Here is an 18,036-nt window from a genome sequence, read left to right as displayed (position 1 = left end):
TATGCTGTCCCCCTGGCTGGCCGGTTGTAATTCTCAGCTGCATGTGGCTGCTATGGACCCCTCAGTCACTTTACAGGTGTGGGAAGCCCCAGCACAGTTGGCTGCAAGGGCTAATAGCACAGCCCTGTTGTAGTTTTTCTGTTAAGTGAGTAGGCCCCCAATGTGGCTGGTTGCTAGGCTCAGGGACTTACAATTGCTGTGGGCCTCCAGACTGCAAGACTCTTGTCAGCTCTCTCAGGATTGCAGCTGAGTGGGGCTGGCCTCAGACACAGGAGCATCCAATTGTTTCAGGCTTTAGAAGGTGGGGCCAATCCCCTATGTTGCTGTTTGAGAAGCACAAGTCTGCAGCAGCTGACAAGCCCCATGGCCCACAGGGCCACACACCATCAAAAAAGTCCTGTCCCATGCATGCACCCCAATCTCCTGTAGCGGACTGAGTCGCCCCACTGCAGAGGCCCCACACATCCCACCAATGCCCTCCACATTCTACCCACTCCTCATGCACACCCTGCCCCACAGAGACTAACCAAGTCATCTAGCTGCAGAGGATCCAGGCACCCAGCCTATGTGGGCCCACAAGTTGCCTGAAGGCTTGCTGTTGAGTGAGACCAGTCCCTAGGGCAGGCTGCCAGCCTTGGCTCAAGTGGATTAAATCAGTGCTCTAGTGCATGGGGCAGACCCTGGGCTCACAGCCCAGGAGAAGAACTCCAATGGCATCTGCCAGTGTCTGTGTCAGCACACCTGTACCAGGTCACCACAATGGCTGCTGCCAATGTCTCAGTCTCTAGAGAGGTCTCACCTCTCACCAAGATGCACCCACCCAGAGCCTATGAAGTGAGTCTCTTTTCACCAAAGGACTGTGCATCTTTCTTGCTGGTGATTTTAGGTTGCCTTCCAAAACAGGTGAAATTGCATGTGGGCTCGTTAAGCACCAGCTTTTTTCCCCTTATGTCCAACAGCTTTTCTGGGCATATTCCCAGTTGTTGTTAGTAGCCAGCAAAGTCAGATATTATGACACTCGTCTCAGTTGTGCTGAGTCCAAAGGATGCTTATAGCAGCAGCTCCCCCGCTCAGATCTCCTGGCTCCTCCAGGGAAGGCTGTGTACCTTAGGATTGCTCCTGGCCCACCATGAGGCTCCACAGCTTGTGAAGCTGGCTTTTTTCTAGCCTGAAAGGAATTTCTGGCTCTTCCACCTGAGTCAGGACTGTCCCTTGTTCCAGGGGTTCTTTTTATCCAGTTTTCAGTTCTCTCTTGGATAACTGTTCCCAGAGTAGTTGTAAATTTGTTGTGTCCATGGGAGAAGGTGAGCTCAGAGTCCACCTGTGCTGCCATCTTGACACATCTCTGATTCTTGCCTTAAGCCATCTTTATCATCACGGTTGCTCCCTCAACATGTTATTTGTCACTGTTCTCCTGTACCCTGAGCCCTCTCTTCTCTTCCATAGATATACTTATTTATTTATCAGTAGAGACTTATAGATACCTGTTTTATTCCATGGTTACAATCCACAACTGTCCTCAATTGTTTTGATGCTCTGATTGTCTCTGATTAGATTGTTCTTTGTAGCCCTAGAGGGCAGAGCTAGTACTTGTAGGGAGACACCACCAAGGGAGGCAGATTTTCACGTAGTGAAAGAAGAACTTTTGAAGGATTCCAACTCCCCATCATCAGAACTAGCTGCCTAAGGAGGCAGTAAGCTGCCCATCACAAGAAGTATTTAAGAGTCTGCTAACTGCTTTTCATAGAAGCAACTCATGCATCAGGTTGGGGCTTTTAAAAGTCCCTTCCAAACCTAACAGTTGAGAGCTCAGCAGAGAATCCTGCAAAGAAGGAGGGTGTGACACACAGTTTAGAGGAATGTTCAGAAGAATCCTAAATGCTGAGAAGGGGAAACACCTGGGCCCCTGTTGGAAACAATCCAACCCAGGCTTACAGAAGCAGGGGCTGCCGTGCACAAAATTCTCATCCCTAATCCTCTCGACTCTTCTGAAACATCACTGCATGCCAGGCACCATGCTAAGTGCTGGGAACTCAGAAAGGAAGATGACTCAGACCCAGGCCCAACACAGCAGCCAGTGGAACGACAGAGGAGGGTCCCTCCAGCTGTCTGGGGGAGCTGAGAAAGGTATCAGAGCATGGGCAGTATGTCTCATCAGCCCAAGAGAACTGCAGCCACTAGAATTCTGTCCAGAACCAAATGGAGTCACCAGGACTCCAATTCTCGGAAAATTTTAGATAGGCAGATAAACAGAGAGAGGGATAAACCCATAGACATATATACACACACACACATACACACACGTATATATGAAATACATGTACACATACAAACATAGCTTTCCACATTTTTCAATGCACATGTGTGGAGGAAAGCATGGACTTCAGATGTAAAGAGTACAACTGAGGAATAGTTCAGCATCCTGGTCAGAAAATGCTGCTCCCCCTCCCTCCCTAAGAAATCTGTGTTCACAAGACACTCTGAGATTAAATGCTCTGGGCCGGCTGACAGACGATCTAGGGAAGAAGTCACGCAGGAGACTCCTATGTCTAGCTGCCTTCTCAGCTCCCCATCTTCTGGGTCTCCGTTCTCCACACCCAGAGCAGAGGGTGTGAGTCCGGCACAGCCAATGGTAGAGATGCATGTACTGATATCTGGCCTCAGTTAGGGGATCCCTGGCAGAGTGAGCCTCTCCTGGAAGGGTGAGGGAAAGCAACTTGGTGGCTTAAGGCACAGCCTCGGTCACTGGTATTAACTTGAGCCTCTGAACTTAGGGTCCAGTAGCTCAGGCCCAGAGGGGTCACTGTCTAGGGAGCTTCATGTCATCCGAACAGATTCAGAGAAGTATCCTCCTGAGCAACGATCAAAACTGTGCTAGCTTCTATTTCTATAGCACTGTGTTTAGTAAGTTCATGACATGCATGCTACCATTCACCTCTTCCAGGCCCATGACAGACATAACTAATCTATCATGACACATTCTAACACTGATACCAAGGCCTCATCGTCTTTCTACACATACCTTTCTAGGCAGTTGCTACCAAGTGCTATGCAGGAACACTTCACAGTTTCCAAACATATCTGATACCTACCTTGCATTTCATAAGACTGCCACAGGATCAGACAAAGCAGACATGGCTGTGTCCATGTTAAAGATGGGGAAACAGAGGCAGCAGAGGACTCTTTGAAGGTCCCACAGTTGGGAGGGATGGAGCTGGGATGAGAGCAAGGCCTCTCGGAACCATCCTGTCTTACTCTCTCCTACTCCCTGTGACGAAAGATGAGACAGTTCCCAGTGGAAACACTCTGCTTAGCCCCAAGACTCAGCCAGAGTAGGCCCATGTGCCTGATGTGGTCAAAACCCAGCTCAGATGTACATCACCTCCTCCAGGAAGACCTTGCCAAGAAGATGCTACTCCTCCTTGCACATTTGTCTCTTTATTCTCAGCAAGGAGCACACTGCTGGCACACAGTTGGTACTCAATAAATGGTTCCTGAACCGAAGTGAAGGAAGATACAGCCTTGTACTGGGTTCCGCATTTCTGCATTGAGAAGGGGTATAATGTATTGGGGCAAAGAACAGAAGCTTTAGAAGCAGGCCAACCCAGGTTAGAATCCCCTTGCAGACTAGTCATGGGATACTGGGCTACTGAAACTCATTGGGCCTCAGTTTACGCATCTGTAAAATGGGGAGAATACCACCTACTTCATAGGGATGTTGAGGAATTAAATAAGAGAAATTTTTAAAAGAGCTTGGTATGAGCAATGATGAAGAGTAGGGGGAGGAGGAGGAAAAGGAAAAAGAGAAGTGTGCTGGACAGACCTCAAGGTGACCCCCCAGGAGCCTCCTGCTTAAATTCAAGCCCTTGTACTTCCCCCTCATTTAGTGTGGTGGGACATAGGACTTGCTTCTAGCCAAGAGAACATGGCAAAGGTGGTGGGATGTCACGCCCATAATTACGTTATATAAGATTCTGTCTTGCTAGCAGGCTTGGTCTACAAACTTTCTCCCTTGCTGGCACTGAAGAAATCAATTGAAGTAGCCATGTTGGGAAACCTATGTGGCAAGGAGCTGAGAGGGCCTTCTAGGAGTTGAGGTGGCCTCCAGCCAACAGTCAGTGAGAAATCAGGACCCACTCATATCACTACAAGGAAATGAATTCTGCCAACAGTCCGAGTGAGCCTGACTCCCTTCCCAGTCAGGCCTCCAGATGAGAACTCGACCCTGGTCAACACCTTGACTGCAGCCTTACAGAGGCACCCAGCTAAGCCATGCGTGATTCCTGATGCACAGAAACTGAGACCGTTAACATACGTTATTTTAGGCCGCTAAGTTTGTCACAATTTGTTATACATCAAGAGGAAACTAACACAGGGAGGGAAGGGGAAAGGAGAGAAAGAGAAAGAGGACCAACGGACGCTCGCCTTAAGAAATCAATCTTAGGACAGCAGGAAAGCTTCTTTCTCTGAGTGGCAGTGACAGTCCCAAAGCTGCAGGTAAGGCCAACTGGCCTGTGTTTTCAGGTAAAGTCCCCACCAATATGAGCAGACCCACAATTACAAAGGGCCACTTCTCATACTTGAAGGATAAGCAACTTTTCCACAACAACACACGCCCAAGGGGCTGGGGCTTCTGTCCTTTCCTAGTGCCTTCTCTCTTGTCGTGAGTCAGCTGCCAAGGCTGCCAGCAACAACGATCAGCCTAATGCCGTCTAATTGACCTCCCGCCTCCTCAGTCTGCTCTGAGCTCTGAGGCAGGCCCACTGGGGCACCTCCCGTCAGGCCCAGGGCGATGCTGTGCCCAGCCTCCGCCCACGTGCCTTCCCGGCGAACCCTCTCCCCCAGCACACGGCCAAGGCATTAGAAATCCCGCCGCTCAGCTCCCGCCTCCAGTATGAAAACCAGACCCAGCCCTCTCTGGAGTGTGAGTTTGATTTCACAGAGCCAATTAGAGTTGGCAGGACTCAGCCCAGCCCCATGTTGCTTTTTTCTTTTTTATTGAAATATTTCCAGAATAATCTACAAAAAGAGTATCAGAGTGGGGAAATGAGAGAGCAAGAAGGATAGTGGGGGGCAGAGGGCCCCTCCGCTAAGCGCCAGCCACAGGGTCTTTCTTCTCAGCGGATATTAAGGAGACTGCCGTGCAGGTGGCTTTATCAGGAAAAGTAAGCTGGCATCCACACCCCCTAGCACAAAGCTAAGGCAAATAAATTCTCAACACACGTGATGGAAACACGGCGTTGTTCTCAGAGATTTCAGGGTTCCATCCCCTCGCCCAGCTCGACCCCTGCTGGTCTCCACTGTAACTCCTCAACCCCCAGCATAAACCTGCTCTTACCCACAACCTGGATAATTTGGGCCAGCAGGACGCCGTCCGCCACATCTTGCTGGAGGTCCTTGATGAGACGCTTGTGGCCCGATTTGGCAAGATAATGATTGGCCCAGTCCGTATAGATCTGCAAAAAAAGCAAACAGGCGACTTGAGGAACCCCATCTCCGAGTCTGAGGCAGCTGCTGGGGCCAGCGCGCAGCCACCGCCCTGCCAGCGCCATTAAAATTCAGTGCATTGTGCCCACGGGGCATTCAGCTAACCATCGCCCGGCCTTTGCCTATTGAGAGATCTGCCGTCAAGGCTCAGGGAAAAGCTAAAGAAAGCTTCAAAACACGCAGAGGCCTGAATGGGACAGGGGACACGGAACTAAACAGTCTGCTCCAGACGGCTTTGCTTTGAGAGGCTGCGGCCCCAAAAGCAGGAGTACCCCCCACTCCCTCCACCCAGCCCCTTCCCATCTCTTTATTGAGAAAACGTATGGGGAGGTTACCACCCAACAGGCATCTTTTAATGGGCCATTTCAGGGTAAGGAGGGCTATTGAGTCAGCCGAGTTCTCAGGAGCCTGGGTCCCTTGTAAAGAAGCCAAGTAGGAAAACACAGAGCCCTCCAATTAGGCCCGTGTGAGTGGAGTTATTGATGGCCTCACAGTAATCTCACATTTAATCCATTCAATTGAAAAGCCCAGCATCATTTTCACTGTTGGGATTCTGTGAACAAAAAAACAGCAAATTCCAACATATTTAAACACAGCACTGGTGTGCAGGGCACCCTGAAAGGCAGAGGCGGGTCACCCATGGGATAAGGAGAGCAGACCCCCTCGGGGGGCACAGAGATCTGCTCTTCGCGGTCACAGAATCACCAGCACAAAAGAGTATTTTCTTCCCAACAGGCCAACAAGCACCAGAAAACTTTCGTCTGAGAACTTTCCCCCTAACTGACATCAGCCAAAAACAAACAAAATTGAAAACCTCCCCATCGCTGGAGCACTAAGTCCCCTGCATGGATTTGTGACTTCGTGGGGGCGCATGTAGGCCAAACCTCTTGATCAGCACCTTTTTTTTTTTTCCCCCAGAGTGACATGAACAAATGACTTCTCAAAAAGAGAACTATCCCACCTCCACTGGGCCCTATAATAGTAGCAACAGTTCACATGCTAACCCACATGATGTCTCCAGCAAAATGATGAAGGCGATCATTGTATCTCCATCAGTAGCCCGCTCTGGGATCTCACGTGACTCACAGAGGGGCAGCAGCCCTGCCCTCACCCCAGCTCTCACCCTCCATCCTGTTCTTCTGAACACCATGCTCGGAGTAATCTCACAGAAGGGGATGCTGCCCCTCAAGGCTCCTGGAATGAGGACCGGTGCTCCAGGGCCTGGACTTGCAAAGCTGGGTCTTTCTAGGGAGGCAGCACCTCTGGCTACTCCATCTGGGACCATGAGGGCCTGATCCCAAGAAGGGCCAAGGCAGAGGTGCACTTTCTACTTCATCAAGCGCTGAGAACAGACAACCCTTGTCCACTACCCCCACCTTGAAGCTTGGTCTACCATTGCAGAGACCCCAAAGAGAAGAGGCATACCCCAGTATGGTTCTATTTCACACTTCAGACCACGGTATCCAATCCTTAAACCCACTTCACTTTCCTTCCCCATGACTCCCAAGTTGTCAGAGATTGGAACCCTAGTAGAGCGAGCCCATTTTCAATTCTGTAAGCACTGAGAAAGCCAAGGGAGTGGAGCGCCTCCTGGTCATTATCATGGCCAGTCTGAAATAATTTCATTAAATGATCAGTGACAAGAGGGAAAGAGGGAAGGAGAAAAAAAGGAAAAGCAGCAGACCTAGGTTCGGTCCCAGTTCTGGAGGCTCCCCAGGGTAGGCATCTAGGTCTGTTTTGTTCAACCATGTGTCCTAAGTTCCTACAATAGCACAAGGCACATTAGAAGTTCTCAATACATATTTGCGGACGGATGGCTGTATGACCCCAAGTGAGCTCCTTAACCTCTCTGAGGCTAAGTCTTCTCATCTGTAAAATGGGCTCAACACCATGTACTTGTCCGTTTTTATGAGGATTGAGTGATACAACATATGTGAAAAAAAGTGCCTTCTGCAGAGCAGGAGCTTAATAAATAACACAGATAGTGCCAACTACAAGCCAGGCGCTGGTAGAAACACTTCACACATGTTAACTCATTTAATCTTCATTCTATGAGGCAGACACTATTATTGTGTCTACTTTTCTGAGGAGAAAATTCAAGTGTCCAGAAGTAACTTGTCCAAGGTCATAGGCAAGTGGCAGAGCCCGGATGAGAACCCAAGCTGACCAACTCTAGAATCCTTAGACATTCTAAAACGCTGCTTCTCTGAATACAAATATAAATAATATTCACATCATTCACCGCTCCATGACATCCTGGCTGTACACTCACTCCTCTATTCAGTTATGTTCTCACTGAAAGAATTTTTAAAAAATTAAAAATAGGGGACAGCCCTGGTGGCACAGCAGTTAAGTTTGCGCGCTCCACTTCAGCGGCCTGGGGTTCACGGGTACAGATCCCGGGCACAGACCTAGCACCGCTTGTCAAGCCACACTGTGTCGGTATCCCACATAAAATAGAGGAGGATTGGCATAGATGTTAGCTCAGTGACAGTCTTCCTCACAAAAAGTAAAAATCCCCAACCTAGTTCCAGCCATTGCCATCTGAGCGCCCTTGCAAGTCTCTCAACTTTTCTGACCTTCAGATTATTCAGCTGTAAAATGGCCACGACAAGGCCTACTCAGAAGGTGGTTGTGAAGACTCAGTGAGGTACCGTACAGAAGCCCCTGGCCCGACACACACAGGGGCTCAGGAAGCAGAGGCGGTGGGGCGGGAAAGAGCAGGGCTTCGGAGTCCACAGGCTTGCTTTAAATCTTAGCTGACGCGCTGCAATGACCTCTGTGCCCTTTGGCCTGGGTGTCCTCATTTACAAGACGGGGATAATAATACCTCCATTGTCAGGCTATTATGAAGATGAAATGAGCTCATATACATAAAGGACACAGAATCTGGCACAGGCTAAGTGTTCAGTAAATAAAAGTCATAATTAGATATCTGTCTATCAGCATTATAAAATGACCCATAACAAAACCAGCCATAGCCTCTACCCTGAAGCTCCAGGACTGAAATAACTCAGGGACTCACTCCTCTTCTCCTTCCCAAGGTATGATTTTAAGAGTCTGGAGCATCGCCCACCTGGAATCACAAACTGTGGAAGACTGTCAAAGAAAAGCAGGCCAGAAAAGGGCCAGGCTGGTCCAGAGAGGGAGGCTTCCTTCCCCAACCAGGAGATATACCCACAATGCTCTCTCCAGCACGGGAGGGATGCCACCAGCTACGTCTGAAGGACGACGAAAACAATCCAAAGCTTACAGCCATCTGGCCCAAGACCATCAGCTGAGGTGAGAAGGGGTCATGGACAAGGATGTGCTGAGTGGAAGTGACGCTGGGACGTCCACTTGTTCCCTTCCTAGGGGGTTGAGGGTCCTTTAACACAGATGTGCTCTCTCTAAAACCAGCCCTCTCTGCACCGGCACAATTCAGCAGGAAACCAAGGTTAGGCAAACTTCTTTCAACAAGTACACATGTACACACACACACAGTGTGGAGCCATGGTGAGGCCACACAGGTACCCGAGGTACCAGGGAAAATTTTAAAGTTCTATAGTGGGCAGAAATGGCTCTGCCAAAGAAGTGAACCTCTACCCCAAGCTGTTTAAAACCATAGCTCTTCCTCTCTCACCTTTAACCTACTGATACAGCACTGCCAATTTAATCTTGCCAGAGCACAGCTCTAATCCTGTCATCTACTCAAAAACTCGTCCGTGGCTCCCCGCTGAGTTAAAGGCGGCCTTTTCACACTGCGATCCAAGGCAGTGGTATCACCCACCCCTCTTCTGCAGACTGTGTGCCGCCCTTGCAGGAAGGCAGTGCATCTATGTGGGAGTCAAGAGCACAGGCTTTGGGACCGACCGACTCAAGTTGGCCCTCGGCCCAGGGCAAGTGAATTTCTGTGAACCTTTCTGTACCTCAGTATCATCCTCCATATCATGGGGATTATACCAAACATATTATAAGGCAGGGACTGGTCAACTGTGACCTGGGCCAAAACCAGTCGACCACCCGTTTTCGCAAACAAAATCCTCCTGGAACACAGCCACACCCATTTGTTGTCTACGGCTGCTTTCACACCACGACACCAGAGTTCAGGAGTTGCCCACAAAGCCTCAAATATTTACTATCCAGCTCTTTACAGAAAAAATTGCCTGTCTGTGCTACAGGGACTGCCTGAGATAATATGCCAACAGCTAGCAAGTGCCCAGTAGCAATAATTATGATGACCCTCAGGAGAACTGGACATAGCTCGCACTTCTCCGTCTCTGAACTCACGCCACCCCGTCTGCCTGAGGGCCTCCATCTGGGGCTCCTCTGCAAGGCTCAGTTCCAGTGCCGGGCCCTCAGTTTCCTGAGTGCATCCTGAGCTCCACACGATGCAGACTGTAGAGAACTTGCAAAGCGACAGCACCTGCTCGACCTCACCACCAGATTCCGGCAGGGACCGCATCTCGCCCAGCTCCGCTGCCTAGTAGCGCCTCACAGTGGGGAGCACATGGCTGGAGGTCTAGAAGTGGCTGCCAGGTTGAGCTGAACAGAGAGAAAGGGGGCAAATCCTCGGGAAGTGATTACGTTTGAGACTTAAATAATGTGGGCTCTCAGCGAATTGTCAGACCAGGATCTCAGATCTCTTTATTGATTGAAAAGAAGGGGGGAAATAAATCACTCCATGGCTCAACCTCATTAATCAGGATGCATCCAACAAGAATCATTAATTACCTGGAGCTTCCCCTCCCCTCCCCTGTCCCCAGCCCTCAACTTTTCGAGGAAGTGAATCACAAGAAAACATCTAGATTTATTTTAAAAACCAGTTCTCATGGGCCATGCTAAGCATTGACGTAACTCAGTCCCATCTCCCTCACTTGCAGTTTTGGTAGCTCACGCAATGAAAACCATCCCTCCAATAAACTCACAACACCCTCAGTCATCAGAGACAGACTCCACTCGGTTTGGCAACTCAGCAACAATGGAGCAGGGTGTGTCTAAAAGATGTTACGCAAGGGCTAAAGCGTGCAGGGCTTCCTGTCTAAAGCTCGGGCAGCCAGAGTCAATTTCTCCAGAGCCTCTTCTCCCCCAGCATTCTGGAGACTTTGGGCTGCTGTTGCTTTTACTCTGGAGCCCACTGATCCTTGATCCTGGTTTGACCCCAGGAGGGCATCTGTGAACTTTCAGTAGACACAGACCAGACAAAGAACCACAGGGTAAGAAAGGACAAAACCATCATCCTCACCCCTCACTCCAAAGAGTCAAATCATTCTAGAGAAAGGATCTAGAGAAAGGCTCTAGAATCATTCCACTCGAGTGTCCAAGATGGAGTCTGTCCCACTCTGGTCCCTCCATCTCAGAGTTCACCTCTCCCCCACCCCCACCCTCCGTGCTCCAGAGGCGCTCCGTGAGGCAGAAGAGCTGCTGTCAAAGGCTTGAAGAGATAAAGGCGGAAGGAAGGAAGCCAGCGACAGCTGAAGAATGAACTCGTTTTGATTCACTTATCAGCCCTGACAGCATTTCAAGGAGTGCGCCATTTGTCTGTTTATAACTCCACATCATTCCACATCACCCAGGCTGAAATCAAAGAGGGAAAATTGTGACAGATCAGTTGAAGAACCTGATTATTAGTTGTAACAAGAAAACCAGTAATAATTGCACTGTGTTAAACCAACGGGGACAATAATGTTGCTAAGTTTATCCTGCAGTTAGCCCTCCATGAAGGGGTGGGGGTACTCTAAGTAAGGAACCCAAGAAAAATTCCACAAAACGGCCCCCAAAATTGGTGCCACAACTACCAAACCAGAAATCCAGACCAATATGCCAGTCCGCCTGACGGATTGAGATCAACAGCGTTAGGATCGCGGTTCCAGGAGAAAGAAAGTCAAATGTACCCCTCAGAAGGAAATGCTAGCGTGGAGATTAAAGCAAACCAGTCATTAGCATCCGAGGTGGTTTCCAGTCGATTAGCTATAATGGGAATGCTGCTGTTGGGCTTCAGTTCAAGAGGTTTGTCTTTAGACTTTGACACGTCACAATATCATTTCCATGACTGAGCGGTGTGTGGTTAAATGGTTTAGCTCCTATTGTTCTAAAGGACAAAAATGACATTGCAGCAATAGTATGGGGTGTCTACCCAGCACGTGGTATTTCTGAATACCACAAAGAATGATTATTCAATTATTCACAATTCTAAGAAAATCAAAATGCACCATTTGTTATCAAGGGCAAAGCTGGTAAGACAGTCACTTCTGCATCGCTGGCATCTGCAAGGAGCGTGGTACTCACCCCACAGGTGTAACCACATGTTCACATAACCTTTTAACTGCATGGGGTGGGGTGAGAGGCTTTTTTCCCACTTCCCCTCTCTCCATCTAACACATCTTCCTTCAACGCAGACCTCTGCCTTGATTAAAACCCACCACCTGGAAACAAATGTTCCAACAGGTAAAACTGTGTCCCCAGCCCTATACACTGGAGAAAGAGGTGAAGCACAGAGAAGCCTATCCTTTGCTCAAGACCACACAGCATAGCAGGGGCTGAGACCAAACACTGGCTCTGCTCCCTGGTTTCCCAGAAGAATCCAGTTCTGCCCAGTGTCCTCGGTGCTCACCACATGCCCACCCTGGAGGGCAATGACTCTCCTTCCATCTCCATCTCTGCCACCTCCCGATGCGTTACTCCAGTCATTTGTGGTTTTTCATTAATCACAATAATTTCAATAATCACAAGAGCAGTGTGTCTGCAGCCTCAGGAGCTGGTGTGGACTAGGGTTGAGATCTGGCTCCGCCTCTTATCAGCCAGGTAGCCCTTGGTGAGGCACACCCCACGCTGCCTGTCAGCATCCCTCACTGGTGTTTTGCTCTTGCTGTAGTTTTGTGTAGAACTACCATTGGCCAAATGTCTACGGTGAACTGATAAAGGGAATACAGGGCTGTTTTATGGACAAAATTAGAGCATGTATGTAAGCAGTTAACACAGTGTCTGGCACACAGTATTAAATAATCGTGGTTGTTAATATGCAAATTAATAAACACTTGGTCCTTTGTCATTGTAGGTGGCTGAGAGTTCACACTTCTGAGAGCCACACTTTTTTAACTACTCCAGTGGGAATCCTTCCCAAATGGATTATCATGATCCCGGCTTTTCTAATTAACCCTTTAGCTTTTTCTTGATGACCCAGGGACATCACTATGAATAATAGTTTTTTGATGTATACAAGGATGCCCTTACGGCCTGCTGAGTTGCTGGGCCTTTCTTAAAATTCCCCAGCGTCCTTTTTAATTGAATGTAAATCGAGAGAAAGTACTGTGGGGGGGGGCGTGGCCAAGTGGTTAAGTTCACACCTCCACTTGGGCGGCCCAGGGTTTCGCCAGTTCGGATTCTGGGCATGGACATGGCACTGCTCATCAAGCCATGCTGAGGCGGCATCTCACATAGCAGAACCAGAGGCACTCACAACTAGAATATACCACTACATACTGGGGGGCTTTGGGGAGAAGAAGAAGGGGAAAAAAAAAAAAAAAAGACTGGCAACAGATGTTAGCTCAGGTGCCAATCTTTAAAAAAAAAAAGAGAGAGAGAGAAAGTATTATCCAAGCAGAGCCTGGACAGTCTGTGAGTGGAAGGATTTTGTGGCAAGTCTTTGAGCTGCTCCGAGGCTCAGTGGGGAAGGCTTTGTGGCTCCCGGCTGGTCTCCAGCCAGGTAAGGCTGCTGGAAAGCTGGGCTCCAGAGCACAGAGATGGGACTGGGGTCTCTCTTCCCACGTGAGCACACGCAGAACAGTCCTGCCGGCCCTCACTCTCAACACACGTTTTATAACATGGTTAATGTGAACTCATTTATACCATTATCCCATTTTCTGTCTGGACCCAGAAAACAGTAGCAGGAGCAGGGGAGGAGCCCACTGCTGGTTTTCTCCCTTTTCACCTGCAGGAACCTACTTGCCTGCACAGCCACCAAACACACACGCTGTTACCTACCCACATGTACAACCTTATTTCAGAGGGATACACACAGATACACACCTACCATGTGGCTAGAGAGAGGGTCAGGGCTTACCGCTCATCTGGGTTTCCATCTTGCACCACATCCTGGTGCCATCCTCACTCGTGCTTTACCTCTGAATGTCAAGTGAAGATAAGGTGCTTAGAGCCGCACGCAGTCTTGGTGCATTAAGCAAACAGTGCCTGAGCCCCTGCCTGGGCTGGGTTCTGCTCTTGCTGGGGTCTTCTGTAGGATAATGACCACCACTGGCTGATGTCTCTGGTGACCTGATAAAGGGAACGCCTTCTAGAGTCAGACGCTTAGGTTCCACATATGCTTCAATCTCTTCCTGGCAGAGTTTTCCCAGGCAAGTTACTTAAACTAGCTGAGCCTCAGTTTCCTCATCTGTAAAACAGACCAGCTACCTATTTGGGTGATAGTGAGATTGAAATGAGCTAATCTACCATGGCCGGGCCCATTTGCTGCACAGATGAGCACTGTATGTTGCTCTGGTTACAATTACCATGAAGACGACACATGAGGACTTTGCAAACAAGGGACTCTGAGTTCCCAACTCACCTGAGAGCAAGGTACTACTTCTCCCATTTCACGGATGAAGAAATCGAGGCTCTGAGATGTAAAGACTTTTCCAGTGTCACATGACAAGTAGGCAGGGTTTGAAAGCAGTGACTCTGGCTCCTAATGATGCTTCTTTGCTCCTGAGGGGTCCACACAAGAACCACTCGCCACAGAAGGTCACATGCCAGGGCAGTGCAGGAAAAGCAGCGAGAGAGAGCAACACTCACTGCACAACAGCATCACAGTGTCACCCTCTCCTGCCCCCATGAGCAGCGCTGGCCACTTGTCACTCAGGACTACAGATCCAAGAGGGAAGCTGACACTTTCCCATGTCACCAAAGCATAAAGCAAACATAATTTTACAACAGTGTCACTAGAGCAAAAATAAAAATGCCAATATACCATCAGTCACCACTGCAGGGCTGGGTCCGAATGGGGAAATGCTCCGGAGTAAAGCTCCCCAGTTCCTGCAGTCTGAAGTGGGGCAAGGCCAGCCTGGGAATGGCCCCACGGCCACACAATGGGGGCATTGTCTGTCAGGAGCACGGACAAGCCGCAGGTGGGTGTGCACAGCAACTCGAGGTTTTGAAATTGTGCTTTAGAAAAACAAGCCAGGCTGGCGAACGTGCTGGATGAGCATGTAGTTACCTGCTTACTCCACACTGTGGTTACCCCACTTTCATGAGGCGCTCCCTCCCTCCACCCCCATGATCCCGAGACAGGTGACGCTCTGCACGGCACATCACAGCCACAGAGTACTTTCCCATGCAGTCCTCACTCGATCGCCACCACCTACGCACACGCGAGGGAGCATGTGCTTCTGTTGAGGCCCTACTGTGTGCCACGTGTTTTTGACCTGTGATCTCATCTACAGTCTCTCCCTACGGGAGTGACAACTCTGGGAGATCAGGAATTCTGACCTTATTCACCAAATTTCCCCAAACATCTAGTACAGTCCCTGGCAGATAGGTTACTAAATACCTATCAAATAAATGATCACCCCCATTTTGCATACTGGAAAACAGAGGCCCTAAAAGGTTAAGAAATGTGCATGGGGCTACACAGCTACTCAAAGGTGACGCTCCATTTGACCCAGGCGGCCTGGCCCGCAGCTCCCACAATGGTCAGAAAATCAAATGAGGCCAGGTAGGGATGAAGACTGGAATGGTTACTGGATGCTTCAGAATAAAATCGGGTCCCGCTCAGCAGGACCACCTCTCACCCACTCCAGCCGACGAGAGATCTGAACACCTTCTAACCACAATGTTCAGTGGCTCCAGGAAAACCAAATGTCAGAGCCCACTCAGAATTTCTCAAGCATCCTCTCTCCCTTCCTGTGTTCATTAGGTACTGACTAATCCACATGTTCTTCCAGGTGCTGCCTCCACGGCCGTGGGGGAATGAGGCCATTCCCAGCGGGCCCGGGACAGCTGCTGAGCACACTCTTTGACAGCAAACATCCCAAAACCCACAAGAGCTTTTCCGAGCTGCCTGTCAGTGTGGCCACGCCTGGGGGCTGGTGACACCCTGGGCAGGCCTCTCTCTGGTCCGGTCATAAACTGATCTTTTGTGTATCAGCCTCCATCTGGTCCTCCAAATCCACCGCCCCCCTCCTCTGCAGGCAGAGGGTGCCAGCAGTCATGCCTCTCGGCCACTCCCAACCAGCCCAAACGCCTCGGCTTAGCCTCCTAGGCACAGGTCCCCAGAACTTTCAGCCCCACTATGCCCGGCCAAGACCCTGGTGTCCGGGGTAACCTCTGGCAGGTTGCTTAACCTCTCTGAGTCTCAGTTTCCTCTTCACAGGATTGCTGGGTGGACAGGGTGAGACATTAGACTGAAAGGACATGCATATGTTTGAGCGCAGAGTATGCCAAGGCTTTGAGATCTTGGGAAAATCATCATTTGCTGAGCCTCAGTTTCCACATCTGTAAAATGGGATAATCTATTAGCTACTGCGAGGACTATTATGTATGTCTGCTGTGATGACTAAATAAAAATGTCTGTAAAGTGCTTAACACAGGGCCTGGCACATAGGTGGTTTCATTGTGAAAGTTTTCTTAGTTGAAACCAACTATGAAAGGTTTCATAGGTGAAAGGCACATAGGCCTTTCAATGTTAGTTTCCTTTCCTGCCTTGTCTCCACGTTCCCAACCCACAAATTCCTTGGGTCCACCACCCACACGTGGGCTCTGTGCCTCATTAACCTTCGGTCACTCCTGGTGGGTTTTCTGGTCTGGCATGTCCTTCCTCATCCCCTCCACCCAGCAGGATGTCCCCTTCTCCCAGAAACCAACCCTGACTGCCAGCTTCACTCCCTTCTCTGAAACCCAAGCCCACTACAATTAAACAACCCTGTGGCACGGGTTCCCAGGCCCCTGTGCCTTTGCCTGCGCTGTCCCCTCTGCCACCACGGCTATCTCTACCCCACCACCTGGCAGACACCTACTCGGTGTCTTAAAACCTAAGTCAAGTGTCAATCGTTGTAAAGCCATTCCCAACCCACTCTCTCCTTCCCAACACAGAATTATTTGTTCTTTCTTCTCAGCTCCAAAGGACTTTGCACATGCCTTTATCACGGCTATTATCCCCACCTATTCAAATCTCTCTCAATTAAGAGTTTCTCCAGAGCAGAGTACAAGTTTTACACATCTGTGAAACACTAGCACAATGTCTGACTCACTATCGGGGCCCAATAAACAAGCGCTTACTTACCAGCAGGTGAATGGATGGAAGGAGAACAGATGGACAAACAGAGGCAAGGAAAGAGGGACAGACAGGTGAATGTTCAGATGGACGGATGTATGGATGGGCGGGTAGAAGAAAAAACAGACGAATGATTAAATGAGGAGCTGGATGGACAGACGGATAGATGAATGAATCTGTTCCCCTTCACTGCCTAGATGATAAAGTCCATGAAATCACGATGATGTTCCATGCATCTTTTAGACCAGTCACAGGACAGGGCACAGAACAGGCCCTGGTAGGTAACACTGTGCTGCGAGACGATTTCCAGCAGCACAGGAGCAGGACCCACCTGACAGCAGACATTAACATGCTATTTAAAAAAATACACATGCATACACACGCACTGGTAGCTACAGCAGGCAAGCACTGGCTCCTGAGAGTTGATAAACTTTCAGGAAACTTGCACGCCAGTTGTTAAACACAGCCATTATTTATAAGGAAATATTATAAAGAGAAATTAAGAAAACAATCCCATTCGCAACTGCATCAAAAGAATAAAGTATCAAAGACTGGGTTTTTGTCTTTGGGCAGTAGTTTTCTAGTTGTCCAATTCTGCATTACCAGACTGGTCTAAAATTATGCAAAATACTCTCTGAAGGGATTAACACGATCTCCATGATTAGACATCCCTGAGCTCTCTACAGCGTCCTCTTAGGAGGTGATTCTGATCCCAGAAGACCAATTTAATCACAGTCACGATTACAGAACTTCAGTGGCAGAAGAACCTTCGGTGATCTGGCACAACTCTAAATTCACAGTTGAAGTAAGTGAGAACAAGTGAAACTAAATTACTTTATGTCATCCCCAAATCAAAATATACAGCATTCTATGCACCTAAAAATAAATGTACAGGCAAGCCACTCATGTGTCCACAATAAAAAATGAACCAAACAAAACTGTAGCTCTTTTGTATGATAAAGCCGGACTTAGAAAACTGAATATTCTAAGGAATAAAATATTTAAAATTAATTTAAAATTCCTTTTCCAATTTTGAGATTTAATCTACATATAATGACCTGCATATACTTAAAATGTACAACTTGATGAGTTCTGACCTATATACACCCATGAAACCATCTTTACAATCATGGTAAACATTTCTACCAGCCCCAAGAACGTCCTCGCAACCCTTTATAATCCATCTTGCTGTTGCAAGGCTAACACTGACCTGCTTTATGTCATTACAGATTCCTTTGGGCTTTCTAGAACTGTGTATAAATACAAGTATATTTTTTAAAAATTGAATTGCATAAAGTTAA

The 18,036-nt window shown here is 48.8% G+C and overlaps 1 protein-coding gene across 7 annotated transcripts in view; it reads right to left on the bottom strand.

Annotated features, from left to right (window-relative positions):
* NAV2 (neuron navigator 2) overlaps nucleotides 1–18,036 on the bottom strand; it is a 706,055-nt gene that overhangs the window by 258,441 nt on the left and 429,578 nt on the right. For all 7 annotated transcript variants that reach the window (XM_070491341.1, XM_044752510.2, XM_070491340.1 and 4 more), the window contains one exon: nucleotides 5,339–5,456. In XM_070491341.1, the coding sequence (XP_070347442.1) occupies nucleotides 5,339–5,456 (118 nt within the window). The remainder of the gene's footprint in view (nucleotides 1–5,338; nucleotides 5,457–18,036) is intronic.

Source organism: Equus asinus, chromosome 20, assembly GCF_041296235.1.
Source record: "Equus asinus isolate D_3611 breed Donkey chromosome 20, EquAss-T2T_v2, whole genome shotgun sequence".
Classification (NCBI taxonomy): Eukaryota; Metazoa; Chordata; class Mammalia; order Perissodactyla; family Equidae; genus Equus; species Equus asinus.
Note: the sequence above shows the minus strand (reverse complement) of the source record. Positions and strands in the feature narration are given on the sequence as shown.